Source organism: Terrapene carolina, unplaced genomic scaffold (genome assembly GCF_002925995.2).
Source record: "Terrapene carolina triunguis isolate 2854851 unplaced genomic scaffold, T_m_triunguis-2.0 Scaffold171, whole genome shotgun sequence".
Lineage (NCBI taxonomy): Eukaryota > Metazoa > Chordata > Testudines > Emydidae > Terrapene > Terrapene triunguis.
Window position 1 is genome coordinate 3,329,781 of NW_020664522.1, and position 24,023 is coordinate 3,353,803.

A 24,023-nucleotide genomic window follows, 5' to 3' on the forward strand; every position below is an offset into this window, starting at 1 on the left:
TACCTGGGAATTCCCTTACCCTGTATAATGCAATGGGAAGTGTAACCCCCCCCCCCAACCCTTTGCATATCATGGTGTATTCTGCCCCCACCCTCCAGTTACTTTGAGTCACCCTCCTCAGTTCATTCCAAAGATCTTATCTCCCCTGCCACCTTTCACCCCCGCCCCACTTCCCTTAAGACAGCTAATCCGATGGACTTCTCCTTGATCCTAGATGCCCTGCTGGCTCAGGAAATCCATCTGCCATACAGCAAGCAAACACCCACATCATCCACTGCATTTGGCTTCTGCAGTGCCTGAGGACATGAGCCCTTGCAGGGAAGGGGGTTGTTTATAGAAGGGCACCCACGTCTAGCTTCTAGGCAGAACTGACTATGGTGCAGGATTTTAGCGCTGCTGGACTCTACCTCCTCCTCTAGGCTAACAGTTTTGGTTTGAAAACTCTTGCATATTTAATAGTGGGCTGTTTCTTTGGCTTCTTTGCCACCAGGCACTGGTGTTTATTGAGTGGAGAGATGTGGGCAAGACAATTGTCTCTGGACTCGGTCCTCAGCTGGTGTAAACCAGCGTAGCTCCACTGAAGCAAATGTCTCTGTGCCAGTTTACACCAAGTGAGGATCTGGCCTCATATGCCTCCCGGTGAGCCCACCTCCCCTCCCTTGGCAAGCATGTGCTCCCAGCCTCCCCAGAGTTATCAAACCCAAGTCTTTCACATTCCTCTCTGCCCCTCCTGAGTTTGCTACGGATTGTGTGGCATCTCTGGCTATAATAAGAGCTGTGATTTCATTCAGCAGCAGTTGTTCTGGCAATGCCATCGCTGTTAGCTTCATCGCCCCTTTGTCTCTGCCCGCATTCACCACCAGCCCCTTATAAAAACCCTAGAATGGTACCATCTGGGTGGTCGGCCCCATGTTAAGAGTTGGATCCTGCCTCATTGAAATCAATGAAAGTTTGAAGGATCAGGCCCTCTCATCACTCCTCAATCTTGCAGAAAGCCATTGGGCATTTGGCCAGTGACTTCATGGTGACCATAGGCTTTGATCCTGCAAATGCCTGGATGTGTGCTTAACTTTAAGCATGTGAGCAGTCCCAATGAAGTCAGTGGGAGTGAGTCTGCTTAAAGCCAAACACACATATACATGCTTGCAGGGGCTGGGCCTTTATCTTTTTGAATATTTGCGACCTTTGCTGATTGCTCTCCTAGTTCCACCTAGCCTCACAGAATGTAGAGATGTAAAATAAATATACTCCAGCACATAGTCCATCCATGATCCCAGTGCAAGAACAACCACTGTGCTTAGCTGCTTTTATTATTTCTCATCATTTATGGGCTGTTTGGTAAATACATAAACAATTAACAAAGAAACCCATTTTTAAAGTGTGGTTTTTTTTTGTTTTTTTTTTACATTTAATACCCGTCTGTACTTATTTCAATGCGGTTTCTCTTTACTGATATTTCTTCATTTATTATGTGGGCAGTTATCAGCCATCTACATTTCAAACAACCAAGCTACCGTAAATAGTCCAGCATTACTCATCCAAAGAAAACATATGCACATTTTATGAGATACAGGGAGAGTGGCAAGTAAAAATCTCAAAACATGTTGGTCCTGATAATAAGGACACTTTATAATTCTCACAATACACCTTTTAGAGAGGTCAGGGTTGAGATTCCCTTTCCACAGATGGGGAAACTGAGGCAGAGAGGTTACTTGACCTGCCCACTATCACCCAACAAATGAATAGCAAAGATGGGATTAGATCTCAGTAGTTATTGGCTGCTAACCCTATGCTCCCACAGAGTCCTCTCTTCTTCTTTGTAATACAGTGGCACATCAATACCCCCGACTAAAGGACTGTACACAAACTCCCTGCCCCACTGAGTTTACAATCTAAACGGACAAGACAGACTCAGGGTGGGAGGGGAAACAGAGGCACAGTAACTTGTCCAACATCACTCAGCGGGATGGGGCAGAGCCAGAAGTAGAATGAATGTCGTATTCCGAGGCATAGTCCAGAGCGCTATCCAAGACCACCCAGTTGACATGATAATAATGACACCTAACTCTTATTGAGCACTTTTCAGTAGATTGCAAAGCACTTTATGAAGGAGGCCAGTCTCATCACCCCCATTTCATGGATGGAGAAACTGAAGTACAGAGAGCGGAAGTGATTGACCCAAGCTCACCCAGCAAGTCAGAGGTAGGGCTGGGAACAGAACCTAGCTGTCCTGAATCCCAGGCCAGTGCTCTGTCCACTAGTCCTGCACTGCCTCCTCGGATGCAGTAGTCTGAATCAGCCTGATGCAAGCAGGATTACATTGCACTTCATTCTTTGATACAGCATTTTTAACCACAAAGTGTTGCAACCCCTTTGCAAGTTGCTGAGACTTGCAATTAATTTTTAAGAGTAGATTTAGACTATGGAGGCTATGGGTCAGATTCTCAGCTGGTGCACACTGGAGTAGCGCCATTGATTTTAATGGCTTGCTGCTGATTTACGTGAGCTCAAGATCTGGCTCCAGAGTTGTAAATCTGTCCTCTGCTGTCTTTCCTCTAATCAGGTTTTGTGTCCCTGAGTGGCTTTTGTTCCTAATTTATGCAATTAGTTAATGCAGAAAGAAAGAGATTGGAAAGGGAAGAAAAAGAGAAAAAGGAGGAGTGGGGGAGGGGGAACAGAAGGAGAGAAAAAGATGAGAAACAAAGAAGCATAAACCAGAAGGAGTGTAAGAGAGGAGAGAGAGAAACAGATAGCCAAATAGAAGAAGAATAGCCTTTAGAGCAAAGGAGAGGTTTAAGCTTTGCATTGAGCTCACTCAGCGGTCAGATGGGAGCAGGGAGGGGACCCTGCTTTGCCTCGAACTACAAAGCTGCTCTCCGAAAGATTTTTCTCTGACATTTCCACTAGGCTGTGGAGGAGGTAGAGGTGGAGGAGACAAGAGGGGGGCTGAACAGAGGGGCTTAGAGAAACAAAAGGAAACCAGCTGCAGAACTTCCTGAAGAGAGGGAGAGGATTATTTATTTTTTTTAAAAAAAGGAAAAGAAAAAAAAAGTAGGAAAAGGAGGTTTAGCAGCCAGGATCTGTGAGCCTGCCCTGAGATCAACCTCTCCCACAATGACCAGTGCGATCCTGAGGAGGAATTCCAGCAAACAAGGCTTACAGAACCTCATAAGGTAAGTCTGTACCTGCCTAGCAAAGGCAGAGAGGCAGGATTCTTTGTTCCATGGAGCTCAGTCCATTGATCTTCCACCATGGCAATTTGATTTGGCTAATTCCAAACTCTATGGGCTGTTTCTTTCACAGAGAGAAATGTGTCTGCTCCATGGTGAGAAGAATATTGTTCCGTTGTGGCATATTTGTGCACACGTATATGTAAATCAGTTGAACCTATTCATTAATAGGGCTCTTAAGCAGACAGAACATCTTGGAAGCAGGGAAAATAAATAAACCCCAAATAACAATATCAGCAAGGCAGAGCTGAGCTTACTGATGGCTTTTCCAGAAGCACATAGTTAAAATAGCTAAACATGACCGTATTGTAATATGTACCTGAACCTGCTGGTTTTTCCTCTTGGCTTGGAGAGTTTATGTGTGTCTCAGCTGAAGGAGAGGGGCTCTGTCTAGCAAAGTTTTTGGAGGCGAATATGTGCAATGTATGCGTGTTTTTAGGCAGAAATCCTTAAAGGGCCAGATCCTCAGCTGGTGTAAATCTGCATCAGTCTATTGATTTCATTGGAGACAGAGATGCTGATTTACACCAGCTGAGCATCTGGGTGTACTCGCTAGGGCAGATTGTTGGACAGTTAGAAGATCCTTGGTTCCTTTTTTCAATAAATGTTGAGCCCAGATCTCTCTGGGCAGGATGGCTGCACTCTGCTCTGTTCAGTTACTGAGGCTGGGACTCCGTTGCAACGATGCTGCTTTCTAATGTGGAGTAGAAACACCACTTTTGCTCCTTAGACCTTTGCCTCAGTGTTCCTAACACTCAGATCATTACAGGCATTTATGGAAGCTTATCATGAACCATGCAGGAAGGTGTCAAAAGCTCAGATTCAACAGGGGGAACTCCCTGCTCTGTTCTTTACTTTAATGCTGAGTTTGACTTAGAGGTGTGGGAAATGGGAGCACTGGAGACTAATGCTCTCCTTTGAACTACAGTTTGGGCATGTTAGTCGTCCCTGGGTGTACAACTTCCCCAGTGGATGCTGGTCCCCGTCTGAGTGGGAGTGGCTGCCTGCAGTGTGTGTTTTTGGGTAGAGGGGATTCCAGTCTCCAGCCCAGTTCAATTTGGGGATTCCCACGGGCATTACTGCAGTCTTAAACCTTACCTCAGAAGGGCTTCTCTCTTCCTGGATGCAAGAGGAATTTGTTCTTCATGTCCATTCAATCCAGGGACTTCCTGTACTACCCTTTTTGGAGGCCAGTTCAATACCTGCAGGAGACCACAGAAAGATTCCCATTGACTTCACCTGGCATTGAATTGCCCCCTTGGAGAGACAGGGGGATGGTCACCTTCATTCTAACCCATACATGTTCCTCTCCTTAGAACCTGGCTCAGGGGAATCACCCCATTTGATGGAATCTCATTTTGTAACAGTGCGCTTGGGGCTGGGTTGGAAGGTGTAAACAAGTGCAGGTGGAATAGAATCATCAAATGCATTCAAACACAGGACACGCGGCTCAGAGAATGGGCCAGGATTGGGTGCTGCTGGGCAAAAAGTTACGCTAAAATAAGACTCCCCTGTTCAGTCTTCTCCAGAACTCAAATCTGGGCTGAAACTCTTTGGAGGAGACAAGGGTGATGAGCATGCTGCACATGCTCCATAGATCGATAAATGACTCAAGCACTCACACATGCCCCAATCCAGACCTCCTCTTAATAGCTGTTCATAATTACTCTGAATGTTGATGGGGATTGTAGGTGCCCATTCGGAAGAGTACCTGCCCCCTGGTGTTTTATCAGATTAGAGGGAGATTTTATGGAAGATGGGGATTAAAACTGTGGTTGAGTCGGGTCGTTTGGTAAGTGGATTTTAAATTGGATTCTAGCATGGGAGTTTGTATATATCAGGGGTCGGCAACCTTTCAGAAGTGGTGTGCCGAGTCTTCATTTATTCACTCTAATTTAAGGTTTTGCGTGCCGGTAATACAGTTTAACGTTTTTAGAAGGTCTCTTTCTAGAAGTCTATAATATATAACTAAACTATTGTTGTATGTAGATTAAATAAGGTTTTTAAAATATTTAGGAAGCTTCATTTAAAATTAAATTAAAATGCAGAGCCCCCCCGGTCCGGTGGCCAGGACCCGGGCAGTGAGAGTGCCACTGAAAATCAGCTCATGTGCCGCCTTCGGCACGCGTGCCATAGGTTGCCTACCCTTGGTATATATTGTCCCTGTTCCATGTGGTGGGAAAAGAGATGGATTTCACCTTGGGTTACACAGATATAACCCCACTGAGGTCAACAGAAGGCAGAAGGGTTGCTCAGATATAGGCAGAGGACAGTCCATACACTGTGCAGAACTTTTCATATACAGTGAAACCCTCCTGTAGAGGAGTCATTTTTTTTCACACAGAACTTCGTTCTAAGTTTTGCTATAAGCAGAATTGCTGATTGCACAACTAAACAATTCAGGACTTTCTTTCTGCCTATTCTGTCACAGGACTGGTGTGGGGCTGAACTCATTCACGTTCCTAACGTGCTTTGAGATTCTTGGACTCAAGATACAACAGCAGTGCCAGGGAGTATTGCTCTTATTCTGCTTTGCTACATGAATGGAGTTTCCAGGTTCACTGTAAGCCCTGGCTGGTTGCACTGCAAGCCTACATAGTGCATGTGCACCTCTTGGTATGTCACATTTATATGGGTAACACAGGGACAGACTCCGATCTTAGTCACACTGGTGTAAAACTAGACTAAGCTCCAGTGACTTCAGATGCTGCTGAATCACTGAGCTTTCTCCCACACTTGCCTGTTGGAGGCAAGAGGTTGCTGATGGCTTTCCCCACTTTTAGTCCTGACGCTAGGGCTCTGTAACTGTGTCCAATGAAGGGACCCATTGGCAACTTGTCAGCAGCCCCGAGTTTCCATCTAATTTGCTGGGAATAAAGAGATTGCATCCATGCTTGTCTTTAATAGGGAGGCGCGGCCCCCAGGGACTACAGATCCCAGCATACAGTGCTGAATACAAATTCAAGCAGCCCAGCCATGCTGCATGATGGGAGCTGGGAACAGTAGCCTAAAGGGGCTGCACCTTCATACTAGAGAGAAGGGCAGCCATGGGCCCCTCAGACTGTGTGGGCTGCACTTAAGCCCCTCACTGGCCCCATTGCCCCACATAAGCTATTCACTGCTGTGCTCCTGTGTGGTGATATACCCAGTACGTGGTGATGTACGTGTTGTCCAGTGTAGCCCAGTGGGCTAGTTTGCCATTGTTAATATTCACTGCTACTGTATCCCAGGGGCTAGCTTGCCTCTATTATATGTACTGTTTTGCGTTATATTCTGCTTTGCATTATATCCAGCAGTAATGCAAGAAACCTACAGGCCTGTGTCCTGAAAGATATTAGCTTCAGCAAGTTAGCGTAAGGCTTGAGGCCTATGAACTTTGAATAGATAAACGGCCCAGTGGAAAACCCCAAGTATTTGGGGAGCTGAAAATAGAGTTTAAGGGGAAGTTCTGACCACAGATACATGAGTCAACCACAGAAGTGTCCTGGCAATGAACTGATGCTGTTTCCATAGGCATCATTTACTATCAGTGAAGACCCTAGTGGAGAAATACAGGAACAATGATCGTTCCAATTTGTACAGGCTTTGGATCAAGGCCTTAATGCCCGACGGGTGGCATGAGAGTGAGTGCAGTTGTTCCCTGGAGGGCCATGAGCAGTATCTTGTTGCATTCTGGAGGTGGATTGTAAAACAAGCCCTTCTTGCTCTTTTTCTGGTCACTGGCAAAGGGAGGATACTGGGGGTTGCTTTGCATGAAGACACTTGACAGGAGCACGTCATTTGCATCTGAAAAGTTGGTGACTGGAAAGCGTCCATCAGGCTAACAGAGCCCAGGGATACGCCCGATGATTGCAGAGAATACCCAGCGCAAGTGACTGTAATTAACTAGAAATGACATCCAAAAAGAATAGGCAGTTTACAAGCTTATCTAATTCTTCTTCTCTCCAATATGTACCTAGGATCTCCCATTGTTGGGTATGGTCTCTATCAGTCAATGGATTGCAAAAGAGCATCCATCAGACATCAGGCTGCTTTGTCTTGTTTGTGATAAGTTAGCAATGATAATACCTGTGAGACAAGGTGGGTGAGGTAATAACTTCTATTAATATCTTGTAAGAGCTCTGTGCAAGCTCGAAAGTTTGTCTCTCTCACCAATAGAAGTCGCTCCAATAAAAGATATTACCTGACCCACCTCATCTCTCTAATGCCCTGGGACCAACACGGCTATAACAACACTGCACACAATAATGATAAAACCTAGCACTGCTATGAGACTTTGTATTTTCAGATCTATCTATCTATCTATCTATCTATCTATCTATCTATCTATCTATCTATCTATCTATCTATCTATCTATCTAATGAATTCCTATCAATAAGATATGCAGCTATTGCTTGTCCTTTTGATTAATTCAGTTCACTAGCCACCCCTGCTAGAATTTTATCTTCTCTGTATTTATTGAGTCTCAAGTGTTTTACAACAGAATATTACTGTTTAATTAACCTACAAATCAACTTCTTCATAAACCTGTTGTACTGTATGTGCCTCTGTTCAATGGTGGTTTAAATAGCATCTTTCACGGACAGATGCAGCTTCCACTGTCTTCTGAATATGAGAAGCAACCTTGAGATGGTTTCATGTAATCAGATTTCCTTAGCCATTTCATTAATTATTACAACTGAAGTAGGGGTGTGTGTGTGTGAAGGAGGGATAATAGAAAAGCCTCCGCTCTCATATCACCTGGTTTGATTTTTTCCCCTTCTTTGTGTGGAGGGACTCAAAAGATTTAGGCTTGAACTGAGTCATGATCAATTCTCCGGGGCAGGAATCATCGGCTGGTTCTGTGTTTGTACAGCGCCTAGCACAGTGGAGTCCTGGTCCAGGACTGGCATTCCTAGGTGCAAATGCAATACAAACAATAAATAATAAGGATAATTTCCAAAGCATCAAAATCTGAACTCTCACTGTCATCACAAGAAAAGGGGAGTGCCAGGGAATCAAGAAGAGATGTGGAGGCTATCAGTGGAGATAAGGATCTAAGGCATTTCTTCAGTCATACAGAATTATTGCTCTTTTGGTATCTTATCAGTCCGGGGAGTCATTAATACTTGCAAGGAAAGCCAAAGTATGGAATTTTCAATTAGACTCCCCTTACTTTCAGGCCCAGTGTAGATGGTACCTTAACATGGAGATGCAGCCTGTGGAGACTGCATGTCCATACATGCAATGCTGCATCTTGATCCAAGCATCCTTGCTCCAGGTACCTACAGGCTCCATGGCTTGTATCTCTTGATTAAAGGTGAGGGCTGCTGTGATTTGTGTTGTGGAACTCTGTGAACCAGTTCAGCCTATGGGTTCTGTTCTAAATTCTCCTGGGTTTTAGGCATTTTCACAATACCACTGGCTCCTCAGATTGTGGTGTCATCTCCATTTTTCATAGCTCTTGGAGGGAACTTTTTGTTTGATGGAGGATCACCCTGCTCAGTTGTTTTTCCCGCCCCTATTATCCTGCCTACCCTTCCTCAAACACCCCAACTTTCCCTGGGGTCACAAGTGTTTGTGCGATGGGAAAAACCCTATGCTCAGTTTCTTGGTGCTGCCTTGTTTGACTCTCCCAAGCACTGAACTTTCCAGACAAGATCTGGGTAGGGAGTGTTCGAAGGGCTGGGAGGTGGGCTGGGTTGGGAGTGAATTTCTGGGCTGAAGAGGGAAGCAGCTTGTGGGAGGGTGCGGGGGTGAGGGGAAGGTAATAGCAACTGGGGTGCAGGTCACCTGTGACTGGGATTCTGGAATCAGGATGGGAACCAGCAGTGGGCGGTGGAGGGAGGGGTTGGGGTAGGTTATCTATTAATCATCACATTTTTTATGTGCCCATCACCAGGTTATCTAGGGCTAGATACCAGGGGGTGGGGGAGAGAACTTGCAATGAAGAGGTGGGGGAGGTGAAAACAATTGTCCGCTGGGGAGCGAGGAGGGAGCAAGTTGCGGGTGGCAATGTTACTGCAAAAACAACGAGGAGTCTGGTGGCACCTTAAATACCAACAGATTTATTTGGGCATAAGCTTTCGTGGGTAAAAAACCTCACTTCTTCAGATGCATGGAGTGAAGAAGTGAGGTTTTTTACCCACGAAAGCTTATGCCCAAATAAATCTGTTAGTTTTTAAGGTGCCACCAGACTCCTTGTTGTTTTTGTGGATACAGACTAACACGGCTACCCCCTGATACTTGACACCACGCAGTGTTACTGCAGTGGGTGAAGAGGGGATCAGGCTACTGGGTCAGCGATCAGCTGTTGCTGGATGGTGGGGTCCTAGGAGCAGCAGGGGGACTTAGAAGCTCCAGCTGAGTATCTCAGCACAATTTGCTGAGGACAAGTACAGCCCTAGGGGTTAAAAACGCTGCCTTCCACCCTGCCTCCATCTTTCCCCAAGAACCCGCATATACACAATGGCCTGTCCTCTCATGCAATACCCTTTCAGTCCCTTTGTTGTTGTTATTCCCCCCCCCCCCCCCCCCTTTGCACCCTTACTCACTCGTTCGGGGCATAGCTGACAGGCACCTTAGCAAGCTCACTGAGGCAGAGGAATGAGTGGGGGGCGGGGGAGAGAAATGTCCATATGCTGTTTGTTGGGAGCAGGCGTGAGGCCTGCTTTGCGCACAGGCTCTGCTGGGCTCCCAGGACACACTAGCAGGCACAGTGTGCCAGACTGATGGATCACACAGCGCTAGAGGGGTGTGCCCTGATCCTTAGGATTCCCAGGGTAACTCCACCCCCTTCCTATCTCTAGTACTAGGGCTGGTCTATACTTAGCCGCTAGTTCGGCGGCTGGAAATCGAACTTCCTGGTTCGATTTATCGCGTCTGGTCTGGACGCGATAAATCGAACCAGGAAGTGCTCGCCGTCGACTGCGGTACTCCAGCTCAACGAGAGGAGTACCGCGGAGTCGACGGGGGAGCCTGCCTGCCGCGTGTGGACCGCGTCTGAACCGCGATAAGTTCGAAGTAAGGTATGTCGACTTCAGCTACGTTATTCACGTAGCTGAAGTTGCGTACCTTACTTCGACTTGGGGGGTTAGTGTAGACCAGGCCCTACTCTAGTGCTGTGCTGTTTGCAGGCCATATTGTGCTGGTATCTCAGTGTCAATACCAGGCCTCATTGTCTGGGTGGGAATGATGCATGTTATCTGGGAGGCAGCTACCTTCTCCCCACCCAGTATTGTCTAGGAGTGCGAGTGTTTCTCTGGGTGCACTCTGGGTGCACATCTCCACACAGGAGAGGGTAAGCCGGCCTGCAAGCCTCCCCAGCACCCATTGTCTTGGAAGCTGTAAAAGGGCGGAGGGGAAGGTCCGCTGCACAGTCCCACCCTGAGGCTAACACCCCCACATGCATGTTGTAGAACTGAGCTCTCTCTTGGCTTTGAGCAACACTGAGCCCTGCCAGAGGAACTGACTGTTATTTCAGGCCACGGACAGTTAGGCCCCTTCCTTCGCTGTGAATGAAGGAGTTGGGAGGAAGGCAGGGCTTGGAGAGCAAATCTGTCGCCCTTCCTCCCCCACCAGAATCTGTCTTCTTTGTTGTGATCCAGCACCCTTTTATTAAAAGATCTCAAAGGAGCACTTTGCAACTATTAACGGGTTAACCCTGTGAGGTAGGTAAGTGTTGTTACCCCCATTTTAGAGATGGAGAATCTGAGGCTAAGCGACTTGTCAGGGATCGCCCAGTGAGTCAGTGGCCACGCTGGCAACAGAACGCAGGAGGCCTGGCTCCTGTGAAGCTCTCTGTCTCCCCTAAAGCAGTTAAATCAACAACCATTAGCGTCATGCTGGCAAATAGATTTGTAGCACGAAAGCCAGATGCTCACAAGCAAAATCCTTTCATTTGCAAACAGAGCCTCACGCTCTCCTCTGGAGCCTGGGCTGGGAGAATGACACCCTGCCCCATTTGAGCTCACTGGTCGGCTGTGGAAGGCTCCATATCCCTTCCCCGGAGCAACTTTGCATTCGTAGGATACCCACATTCCACTCTTCCTGCCCACCTGTCCCCCCGAAGCCTGCTCTTGCCAATGTAGGAATGTGAGCATTCCCTCCTGAATACCATGTGGATTCATTCCCAGAATTTCCTAGCACTCTGGATTGTTATATCAGAAGTTCTGCAGCTGCCATGCATCTAGCCATTAACTATAACGTTACTGCTCCATATAGTACAGGGGCTCCCTATGGCGTGGTCAATTTTATTGCATTCTGTTACCATCATTCCACTTACCCTCCTTCAGAGCTTCGATTTCTCCAGACCTGTTGGCCATCTAGGGCCCAATTCTGCTCCCGTTGAAATCAGTGTTCATGGAGTGCAGTTTATTCCTGCCAAGCCTGAACAGTCTTAGTAAAGCAAGCAAACCCCTGGGGATGGATGGAGCATCCGTTGATGGCGGTCAATGAGCATGTTGGGGGAAAGGGTTTGGTTTGCAAGTCTAAAAATGGCCAAATCAATCTCAGAGAGCTTTTCAGTAAGAAGAGGCAGTGGACAGGACACTGGTCTGGGTCTCAGGACACTTGGTTCTGTTCTTGGCTCGGTTGCATGATGACAACGGGCAAAATGCTTCACCACTCTGTGCCCCTTTCATCCCCTCCCAGCCTTTGTCTTAACTGTAAGCCCTTTGGGGCAGGGGCTGTCTCATTGTGTGAATGTACAGTGCCTGGCACAATGGGGCTCTGAGCTTGGTTGTGACTTCTAGTTGCTACTGTAAAATAAATAATAGTAATAAAGGAAGCACACCTTAAATCCCACTGAGAACTGAGAAGCACACTCCCATTGCCTCTCTGCACTCTGCTATTCAGTGCTGTGCATGTGCTGATCTCTGCCCTACGTGTCAAGGGCTCAGGAGAGTTCTGTAGAATGAAGTGGTGTAGAATGAGTGAATGAAGAAGTATTGTTGGGCGCCTAGATTCTAACCTCTCGACTCATCAGTACTATAAAAAGCATCAGGCCTCATTTTGATCTCACTTATGCTAGTTCTAAACTGGCGTAACGTTATTAACCTCTGTGTGGCCACTCCTAGTTTACACCAGTGTAAATGAGAGCAGAATCAGGTCCCCATTGAAATTGGGGTGGGGAGATTATAGAGATGAGTTTCCCCAAAAAATAATGTATGGGGTTTCGTGAAACTGTCAGAACCTTTCTGGCAAGATACTTGCCTTATCTATGTGAAATTTTCCTCCTTGCAAGAGCTAAGTGATATATTATTATTATTTATTATTATCCAGCTCTCACCTCCTGCAAATGGAAACAAAACCTCATTATCTTTCAAAGGTTCTGAATTCTAGAACCCTAGATCTAAAAGAAGTCTAGGACCCACTCGGTTGTGAAGGGCCTTGACTCTAGAACACATGACGATGAAGACTGAATACTTAAGGGGTCTATATTTTGGTGCTCCTGAAGGACTGAAAGAATTTGTGATATAGAACAAACTAATGCAATACTTATGCTCTACAACTGATGCAATGGTGCTGATGCACCACAATGCATGCACTGTTACAAGGCCTGTGTGCTAGAATCCATGAAGTGCTAAGGGGCTTAACGGATGACAGGACATACAATGCTAATCAAGGTTTATATGCTAGAATCTATACAATGCTAAGGGGGTTAATGCATCACAACGCAGGCAATGTTATAAGGCAGTGGTGGGCAACCTGCGGCCCTGGGCTGCATGCAGCCCATCAGGATAATCTGATTGTGGGCTGCGAGGCATTTTGCTGACCGCTGCGCCCATTGGCCGGGAACGGCGAACTGCGGCCACTGGGAGCTGCGGGGGGCCATGCCTGCGGATGGTCAACGTCAACAAAATGTCTTGTGGCCCACAATCAGATTATCCTGATGGGCTGCATGTGGCCCGCGGGCCACAGGTTGCCCGCCACTGATTTAGAGTATAGACTCTTGGGGTAAAGATAATTTCTCACAATGCAGAGCTGAGCTGAGCTACTGTGCATTCAAATGAAAAATCATTAGAAGAAGCAGTGAAGACAATTCTTTGGAAAGTCCAGTCCAGTTTGGTTCAATTTCTGTTCAGGAGATGGGTGAAGCTTTGGGCTGCTGCTTATTTTACCTGTACTGCTTGGCCTGGCCCTGTCTCAAGATTTGCTTTGTTTTGTTTTCCTTTTAAGCAAGCAGTGTTTCTTTTCCCCAGCTCCTTGCACCAAACAGGTCAGCAGGGATGAGATTGGAGATGATTCAAGGGGTGTGTGGGGGAGCTCGGCCCTACCCTGCTGTCTGGATCCTGTAGGCAAAGCTGTGATTTATAGGATGGGTGGGGGGAAATGATTCAGATAAGACAGCTACAGGGGTGGCAGAAAAGCTTGGTATGAGAGAAAGGCATAGGATGAATTATATGCATCATTTCCCCCCCAATGCTCTTCTAGTCTAAACTTTGTAACAAAGACTCCATACTGAGCTTTGCAGCCCAGTAATTGAACTAATAATGGTCCAGCACAGTGATGTCTTTATATGCGTATCTGAACAATGAGCTAATCTTTCAGCGCCAAAATAAACATTTCTTCCCTTGAGGGATAGGTTGGGAGACTAGCCTCCCTGCCTAGATGGATATCTGTCACAGGGTTTCCCCCATCTTCTTCATACTATCCAACCCACTCCTACCTGCCAAAGTAGGTAACGATTGTACTGAGTCTTTGCTATTACACAACATTAATCATAGGTCATAGAATCCTATCTCCCAAGAAACATGGCTCCATTGTCTGGTCATCTAAGTTAAAGATACCCCCTGTTGTAGTCATTTTGTCAGCCGGAGGGAAAATTGTGCCTTGTGTTGAGGAGTGAGACCACTTTCTCCTGCATTCCATAGGAAGAAGGATGATCCAGTGGTTGGGAGCTAGCTGGAGAGCTGGGTTCAGTTCCCTGCTCTGCTACAGGTTTCCTGGGTGACCTTGGGTAAGTGACTTGGGGCCTGATGTTTTAAAAGGTATTTAGACGTCTAAAGAGGTAGCTGGGTGCCTATTGGGACTGTCAAAAGAAGAAGTCCCTAGGCACCTACCCCCATTGATTTCCATTGATCATAGGACCTTGTGAGAAATCATGCTGGATGCTAGTTTGACCCAAGGGATGTATGGCTAGCCGTAATGGGAGTAAACTGAACAGCAGAAAACTTACAGTACATGTCCTCAAACAGGGATGTCTGATAGCCACACTGCAACAATCTCCTCAAGGGAAGTAGTGGAAGCCCCATTATTTGGATAGATAAAGACCACAAGAACATGCCATAGACAATGATCAGTCACATTTGGTATTAAGGGTACTTTTACTTATCATTTATAAAGATTAATAAATGATTAATGGATGGTTTAATCAATTGTTATAGGGTCCAACAGGTCAATAGGTTGCTTATAACCATAATTTATAATCTTCTGCTGATGCCCTTAAAACCATCTATAACAAGGCCAACTCATGTCTATAACATGCTTATCACATCTATTAATCCTTTATGAACTAATTCTAAATGTACCCTTAATATTAAGTCAGCAGCAGGAGGAATCAGTTGATTGACGTAGGTCTTAGTCTATCCGGATGTCTTGTGAGTCACCTAGGTCACATTTGCTGGTTGTCACTAGAAATGGGTTTACTGGAAAAGGGAAGACCCCATGAATAAGTCTGGGGAATCTTCCTCTCCCTTCCCTCTTGCCTAAAACTAATGGGAGGGGTGCTGGGGAAACATCCACAGGGCTGCCATTGCCACCTGCTTTCAGCTTCAGACACCCCTCCTTCTCTAGAGTAGTATTTTCAGAAGCACTTAGCATTGGCCTAACCTGGCTCCTATTGAAGTCAATGGAAGTTTTACCATTGAGTCCAATGGGAGCAGAGTTAGGTTAACACTGAGTGATTTTTGGAAATACCATCCAGAATGTATGGCTGCATATGTAATAAATTGCAGCTGTGAGTGCTAGTAGGTGATCCCAAAGCCTGAGGCTACCTTCACCTACCCTGGTCCTTGTGTATGCGGGTGGGAAAGAAGGGGGACAAGATTGCCTCACATACACAGGCACCAAAGAAAATAATTTTATAGCACTTGCTGCCACTCTAGGCCAGGGGCGGCTCTATGTTTTTTGCCGCCCCAAGCACGGCATTCAGGCGGCCTTCGGCGGGCGGTCCGCTGGTCACGCGGATTCACCGGCGTTTCTGCGGGTGATCTGCCAGTCCTGCGTCTTTGGCCTCGCCGTGGGACCGGCAGACCTCCCATAGGCATGCCGCCGAAGGCTGCCTGACTGCTGCCCTCACGGCGACCGGCATGCCGCCCCCTGCGGCTTGCCGCCCCAGGCACGCGCTTGCTGCGCTGGTGCCTGGAGCCGCCCCTGACTGTAGCTCAGGAGACAGGAATGCTGAATTCACTTGCATAGGGGTATTGAATTCTGGCACAGATCCTTGAAGTCTAGCCCCCATGAAAAATGGAGGTTTTTCATTTTCCTTTCTGGAATTAACTTCAGTGCTGAGAGCTGGTTCGGGGCCAGCAAAACTTCCTTTTAGCTGTGAACCATGCAAAAGATTCCCAGAGTCTGGGGCACTTCCCTTAAAGACGGCAGAAGCTGTGCCAGAAATTCTCCTGCCTGGCCACTATCATTTCCTCTAGCGTGGGTGAGGAGTATGCCCCAGGGGACGTGACCTTCCTTGAAATCCTTGGTTGTGGGGAGTGGGAGTTAACAGCCACCATGTCTCAAACGAGCAGAGTTAGAGGAACTCCAGAGCTGGATCCACTGGCAATGCTAAAGCGCTGCCGTGGAGTTGTTAGAATTTTAGAGCTCTCGCAGCGCTCTAAAAAAACCCCTCCACGAGGGGCGTAGCTACCAGCGCTGGGGCACTGTTTACACTGGCACTTCACACTGCTGCAACTTGCTGCGCTCAGGTGGGTGTTTTCCCACACCCCTGAGCGAGAAAGTTGTAGTGCTGTTAATTGCCAGTGTAGACAAGCCCACAGCTGGTCCAAGTCAAAGCTTGAGCTTTGAACATCCCTGAATTTCCCCAGGGTTCACAGTGCAGGGGATGGGAGGCAGGATCATAAAGGTTACATAAAGGTTACTGCAAAAGAGCCGCATGGCAAGTGAGCACAGTTTAATCAGTCATAAATAATCCATTCCAATGCATTTTGGTATTATCATGGCCTGGCCTCAATCACGCCCTATGCAACCCTGGGGGTGGGGTAGAAAGGAGGTCAAACTCAGACCCACTGTGTATGTGAGACTGTCCAAGTTTTCCCTCTTTCTCCACCTCCTTTTCTTTGGTTCTTCTCTGCACATTGACCCCATGTCATGTGCTCGGGACATATTTGCAGCTGTCTCTGCATCAAGAAGTTAGGACATCACAAAAGTTAGGACTCCCAGGTGTAAGGATACGCTAAGGAAGATGCAGGCCTATGGTGGGGGGTGGGGTGGGGGTGGGGGTGGGGGGAGGCTGTGCTGTGCAGAAGAGTCTTTACATTGTTTGGTAGAAAAGCTGCATTTAAAGCAAGGGAGATTCAGAGGCGATGAACGTCAAATGGTCCCTAACATGTGCAATTTCTGGATCTATGGGTTATTCATTGTGATGTACATTTGCAACTGAAAATAGGCAAACTGGCTGTATGTTGGGGGGCAAGGGAGGGAAAGGCTGGATACAGTGAGATAATGGACTGTACTAATCCTTCAGCTCTGATCCTTACCCATAAGGCTAAACCCCACAAGTGTAATGAACATGTATGTTCTAAGGCTAGGTCTACACTACAGACCCTATATTGGCATAGCTATGCTGGCCCGGCCCCCTAGTGTAGACTCAGCATATGCCGACAGAAAGAGTGTTTCTGCCAGTATAGGAACACCATCTCCCCAGATGATGTTAGCTATGCGCTCTTTGGTTGTGTCTACAGTGGGGGTTTTGTCAGCATAGCTGTGTCACTAGGGTGTTTCCCCCCCCCCCCACATCCCTGACTGATGTAGTTACGCGGGTAGAAGTTTTAAGTGTAAACCAGGCCTAAGTCTAGTGGATAATATCCATTTCTTTAAGCCACTATGTGATTAGCAGCTCCTACTTAGGACTGGAATGGCAGGGAGTGAGCTTGCGCACGTGTGTTACATCCAGGCCAGTTTGGAGTCACGTTGGCAGAGCTGTAGTAAAGACAGCTTGGCCAGAGGCTGCTTGTGCAATGCCCGGATCTGGCCAGTGCTCCCAGCCCCTACACTTCTTGAGCACTGAAATTCACCAAATCTGCTCCAAAGTTTTGAAGACGGGACATTTTTAGCAGCGCCATTGACAAACAAGTGACATCAGAGAGAAACCCCAGCCTGAGCTGCAGCTGGGACTGTTCGGTGCACCCCCTCTTCCTGACAGAAGCCTGGGAGAGGCTTTCAGCATGACGGCACTTCCCTCCAGCTGGAGGCCCCGGACCTCTGAGCACTGTGCAGCACAATAGAAAGCAGCGACCCACATGTTTATGGCAAAGAGGCTCTCAGCACTGGGATAATTGCAATGTGGGTCAGTTGGAAGAGAAGCCAATACGCCAGGCTGTCCTTTGGCAGGGTGAATTTGGTGGGTATCTTTCGACTGGGCCGAGCAATCATTTTAATTTCTCCCTCCTGCCCCCCCAATATGGTTGTTCTTGTTGTTATTGTCCTCCGTTCACATTCCACACAGCCAGTTCAGAAGATGCAGTGACAGAATAGTGAGCCGGTGAGGTCATGGAGAGAGAATCCAACAGAGAGGGAAACAGAGAGGGCTGCAAGCCAAGCTCATTTGATAATGTAAATGACTGTCACACAATTTTTACTGGAGCCCCCCCGGGAGACTCCAGTTCATCCCTGGGGAGTAGTTATAATTCTGTCCCACTGCAGCCCCCTGGGGAATATCAGGTGAATTCCAAAAATCCCACTCACTCTGGCAAAAATGTGGCCCTCACACTTATGACTGGGGGAGTCCAGGACAGACGGGGTTAAGATCCTTTCTGAATCAGAGACTCTTATCAAGTTCTGTCACATAAAAAAGGGAGATTGAGGCAGAGCTTAATGAATGACTTCATTTATATATCTTAACCCCCCCCCATCCCACCTTGGCTCCTTGCCAGGACCACAGACAACTGTTTCTATGGGAACTATGGAGAAAACAGTAAATATGAGTGTGGAATGAATGAAGAAGGGGGTTTGCTTGGGTCTTGTTTCTCGTGGCTTCATGCTCTCTGTTCCTGTGTGGAGTAGGGCAGGGTGGAGGAGGCAGGATAGGAGAAGGGGGGTGCAATTTAATTCATGTTATGTAATTTTTAGAAAATGCAGTGTCCCTTCTGGCAGTGGTGCTGGGTCGTGATGGCAGGAGAAGCCCATTCCTGTGTGTGTGGCGGGGTGGGGTGGGGTAACGAGAAATCAGGGCTGGGCTGTGCACTGTAACTTTGCTACACCCCACTAGTGAGCTGGAATCTCCACTCTCTCTGTGCTCTTTCAGTCCTCCTCGCCAACTCCTCTGAGGTCTTTGGCATGCTTGCCATGTGCTGTAGTGCCACACTGGGATGGCAAGAAGCTTTAAATGGAGTGAGCTCAGACACATTGTTGTCTGAGAACACACAAAAAAAGGCTGGGAAACAAGCTAGTCAAAGAAACATCAAATATGCTGGCCAAGATTCTCAAAGGTAACTGATGATTTTGGATGCCTGGCTTGAGACACCTTAGTGATGCCTCTTGACAGCTGCCTGGGGAAAGCACTTTGCAATAATTTCTCTGAGGCAGTGTGGTCTAAGAGCTAAGGCAGTAGATTGAGAGTCAGGAGACCTGTATTCTCTACCCAGCTCTGCCAGTCACCTGTTGTGCATCCTTGGATAAGTTACTGTGCCTCAGTTTCCCATCCCCACACTTTCTCCGTCTTGTCTGTTTAGATTGTTTGGGGTAGGGGCCATCTTTCTCTATGATCCTGTCTACACACCCGTTTGCATCAGGTTAGTTAAGATGGTGCAAACCCCTGTGGGAACATACTTATTCTGGTTTGAGTAGTTTATTTAGGTTTTGCTTAAACCTATCCCTAACCGATTTAAGGTAAAGATTTAAAAATGAGCCTTGTTTAAACTGCAATAAGCATGTCCACACAGCCTTTTGCACCAGTATAACTAAATTACTTTCCAATCACGCCTTTAGTTAAGCTGGTGCAGCTTTACATGTACACCAGCCTTCTGGTGTGTACAGCACCTAGCACAATGGGCCCTCGCTCCTGGAGCCTCTGGATGTTACTCTCATTACAAATCATCAACATAACAAAGGACCTTGCTCTTTGATCAAAAACCAATGTTTTGCTCAAAGCTCTCCTTTATGTATGTTTGCAAAAATATCTCCAGGGGAACATCTGCCCCCTTCAAATCCCGCTCTCAATCTGGAGCCCTCATTAACCTGGCGCCTTGTACTGAGCGGGAGTGCTCATTGGCAGCAACTGGGTAGGGTCAGATAGACTCACCACTACAGTGAAGCAAAAGGATTGGAGCCCTGGCTATTTCAGCTGGAGCCCTGCTTATAGGGGCCATGAATGACTCAGGCCTCACCCTATTACAGCTGTAGTCTGAGACCCTGTGGAAGCAGGAGTCTGGCAGGGCTGGGCTGGTGTTCTGCTGTGCTGAAGTTAGACTGGTAGGGTCACTGATATGGCTTGTCCCTCTCACGCCAAGATCAGTATGGTGCTGAAAGAGGCGAGAAGGGGAGGAGCGGATCCCGCGTGAAAATTCATGTTATCACCAGTGTAGGAATGTTGCTGCGGCCTTATCGTTTCCTCTGGGATCCGAGAGGTCGCTCTGCTGACAGAGGGTTTATTATCTGGAGGCTGGGACATTCTGGGAGAAGCCAAGCCAGGATTTTCTTCTATGCAAGGGAGGAAGGAAACAGTACAGAGCACAGCTGAAGCCCTGCTGAGTGATAGCGCTGGGTACCCTCCTCCGACATTCCCTGCACCACTGTAGCAAGAGAACAGCTTGGCACAGGAATTCTGATTAAAATATAACTACTCAGCTGATTAAGAAAACCTGTCAAGGTCTGCTCTGCGTAGGGCTCTCTCCCTGGGAGTTCAGGGGCCCACAAACTTGGATTTGGATTTCTCACAGTATTGGGCAACCTTTCCGCTTCAGGGCCTGGGATTTCCGAGAACTGGATCGTTGTTATATATAATATTTGTCATTCTTTTAATGTTACTGCAGGGGGCAGAACTAACAGAGCTGAGGGCTGAAATCCTTCCTTTGGCCCAGATTATGGAACGAATCCCTGCTCTGCACAGCACTTAAACATGTGCTGAAATCCCTTTTAAGTGCACTTGCTTAAGTCCTTTCCTGAATCAGGACCATCATGTACAGAACAGCTACGCAGCACACTTCCCCCATGCGGCCCTGTCAAGGTGCTTCAACTCTCACCTAAGGGTTAGAAGGTGATTTAGTTTCCCAGGCCATCCAATGCTAGATCTTTTTGTTGAGCCTGCCAGAAAGGCCATCAGTTGCCATGATATAGTGTGATATGAATAGCTGCCCCCTGGACAGAGATCCATACACTCTTTTCACATGCCCTTTTCAGTCACTGCCAGCTGAGGCTGGATGACACATAGGGAAAACGACCAGATGATCAAACCGAGAAAGCAGGACGTCTATCCCGCAGCAAGCATGGGCAGGCTGTGGGGGCGATACCTATCGCGTAGGTGGTACCAGGTGCTGTAGGAAGAATTTCCCTGCAGTGTGGGATTTCTCAGCAGCACCCCCACTGAGGCAGTGTGAGTCGTGCTGTTGAGCATCCTGTGGGATACCAGAGCTGGTTGGAAACTAGAACTTCTGTCCCGTGGGAAATTCCAGCATTTTGCGGTGGGTGGGGGAGGGGGAGGGGGAGGGGGGAAATTCCAAATGGGAAATAAAAGCTGAAATATTGAAATTTCCCACAGAATGAAAATTCTGAAAAATTTAAATTTGGTACCATTCAAATGGTTTGTTTTGATAAAGTCAAAATGTTTCATTTCGACCATATCATTTGAATTTATTTCATGTTGATTTTCATATTATAGTAAAATATTTACCTATAACATATTAAATATAATGTAATAGTGAAATCGATATTTAGTATAAAGGTCAGCATGAAATGACTTGCAATGATAGTCAAAAAGAAATGTTTTTACCTTATTGAAACAAAATGAGAAACGATTTGTTCTTACTTTTTTCCCATTGAAAATTTCATTGAAATGGATGCATCCCCATGAAACATTTAGAATGGGACATATTGTCACGTCATATGTGAAAGACTAGATAATTTCAAAAACAGAACTAGATATTAATATATGGAGATATACCTATCTCATAGAACTGGAAGGGACCCTGAAAAGAGGTCACCAAGTCCAGCCCCCTACCTTCACTAGCAGGACCAAGTACTGATTTTTGCCCCAGATCTCTAAGTGGCCTCCTTAAGGATTGAATTCACAACCCTGGGTTTAGTAGGCCAATGATCAAACCACTGAGCTATCCCTCCCACCAATGGAGGATAGGTCCATCAATGGCTATTAGCCAGGGTGGGCAGGAATGGTGTCCCTAGCCTCTGTTTGCCAGAAGCTGGGAATGGGCGACGGGATGGATCACTTGATGATTACCTGTTCTGTTCATTCCCTTTGGGGCACCTGGCACTGGCCACTGTCGGAAGACAGAATACTGGGCTAGATGGACCTTTGGTCTGACCCACTATGGCCATTCTTATGTTCTTATGACTCTACCATACACACTGTTACCCATCCCCTAAGAAGCAATCCAGTCCTCTCATATAAGGCCTGATTCTGCAATCCTACTTTCTCATGTTGTGTAGCACTTACACAAGTGCCTTGGCTTCCAGGCATGCTGCTAGGGTAAGTAAGTGCTCCTTGGCAGGAGTGAAGCTCACAGAATGGGGCCCACCTAGTGCTGTGTTTTCTCCTGAGATTCCAGGACGTTTTCCCTTCATTTGCTTCTCTTGGAACTGGCTGCCTGCATTAAGAATGCATTTCCCTTCTGGTTGACAGGCTGACAGCACAGTGGAGTGTAGAGGATGAGGAGGAGGCAGCGAGAGAGCGGCGTAGAAGGGAACGGGAGAAACAGCAGCGGTCCCAGGCAGAAGATGGCTTGAACAACACCAACTCCTTCTCAGAGAGTGGGCTGCCAGTCCAGGAAAACCAGTAAGACGAGCTTGAATGTAGAACACTCTTCAAACATGCACCGTTCTAGTGTTAAAAATCCTCACTATATGCTAGTGCTTGTGTTACCCAGACCCACTCAGTGTGCTGCTCTGTTCCTGTCTAGTGGTGGCTGGGCTACATCAAAAGGTTGATGGGATTAGCTGGCAAAGGAGGGTTTTTTAGATTGATGCTTATGCTTTAAAATTCAGAGATCCCAGGTTCTATTCCTACTGCCAACAACCCTTTTAGGGGGACAGTTTTTAATTTTCCTAGGTGATAAAAATGCAGGGGGCTAGGAGTTTAAATGAGGAGAGTTCAATAAGGGTTAAATTGATGTATAAGACCCCAATTCAGCAAAGTGTTTAAACACATGGTTAACGTTAAGGATATGCATAGTTCTGTTGAAGTCTACAGAACTTGTTTAAGCATATTAAGTGTTTTGTAGGATCAGGGCCCAAGTTAGACAAGAAGTGGAGCTGACTGAAAAAAATAGTGATAATTTTTCATTTGAATTTTTAAAAAGTGTCAACCAGCTCTGTAAGGCCCTCATCCTGCTACCACTTATACATGTGCTTAACTTCACCACTGATGGTTGAGCATGTGCATAAGTGATTGTAGGATCAGGACCAAGGCACAAAAACAGCAAACGAAATTATGGGGAAAACAAATCAAAATTTGTTTGTGAAAAAAAATTAAAGGAAAACATCTGAATTTATTCATGAAAACAACTCTAATTTTTTCGTGAAAAAATACAGAATTTTTCATGAAAAGAATTCAATTTTCTTCAGGATTTAAAAAAAAATTCTCAAGATTTTTATTTTCAAATTCTTGTGAAAATGTTTCCTTTCTTTGTGAAAAGCATTTCATCAATATTTGGAAAATTTAAATACTTCTACCACTCTAAAAAGAAACGCATTTCATTAAAAATGTAAGATGTGCCATATAATATTAATTGAGAGCATTTCTAGACCACCCTTCATACCAGGATCACAAAACGCTTTACAAACATTCATTAACAAAGTCTCAAATCATCTTGCTGAGGCAGATATCTTTATTTTACAGATGTCTAGAGCCACAGCAAAATTAAGTGACTTGCACAAGGCATCAAAGCAGCAGTGACAGTAAAAAAAATAGCACCCCCAATAATGCAAACACAGAGGCCCTACCCTGCAAAAACTTGCACACATGCTTAACTTTATGCCCCGTGAATGGTCCCATTTACACCAAGGGGGACTATTCACAATGTATAAAAGTTAAGCACCTGCGTAAGTCTTTACAGGAGTGGGCCTTATGCGTGTGTTTAGCTTTAGTAGTCCCATTGAAAAGAGTGAAAAAGGCACAGCAAAACAAGGAAGGGAAAGGAAGAATAGAGAAAAAAGGTGTGTGGGGGGGGCAACTTTTTGGGGGAGTAATTACAGAAAATGTGTTTGATCCATTTGTCATATATGATACAGTGGGGGGTTGACAGTTTCTGGCAATATACAAATAAATAGGAACAAAATCCCCAGCTGTATTAAGGGAGGGCCCGGAGCGGAGACCTGCCCTTCCCAGACTTGCCATTTGGCTCATGGTCATTCTCTTTCTGTTGATAGGCAGGGATTCATTGCACAGTACAAGCTCCCATTGATTT

The 24,023-nt window shown here is 46.5% G+C and overlaps 1 protein-coding gene across 3 annotated transcripts in view; it reads left to right on the forward strand.

Annotated features, from left to right (window-relative positions):
* Window positions 1-2,739: 2,739 nt before the first annotated feature.
* The window catches only part of LSP1 (lymphocyte specific protein 1), a 71,573-nt gene continuing 50,289 nt past the window's right edge, over window positions 2,740-24,023 (forward strand). Inside the window, exons 1-2 of one of the 3 annotated variants that reach the window (XM_024209032.3) lie at window positions 2,740-3,173; window positions 22,241-22,393. In XM_024209032.3, coding sequence (XP_024064800.2) covers window positions 3,115-3,173; window positions 22,241-22,393 — 212 coding nt within the window. In that variant the 5' untranslated portion in view covers window positions 2,740-3,114. The remainder of the gene's footprint in view (window positions 3,174-22,240; window positions 22,394-24,023) is intronic. The other 2 variants (XM_026653922.2, XM_026653921.2) reach the window with 2 other exon arrangements.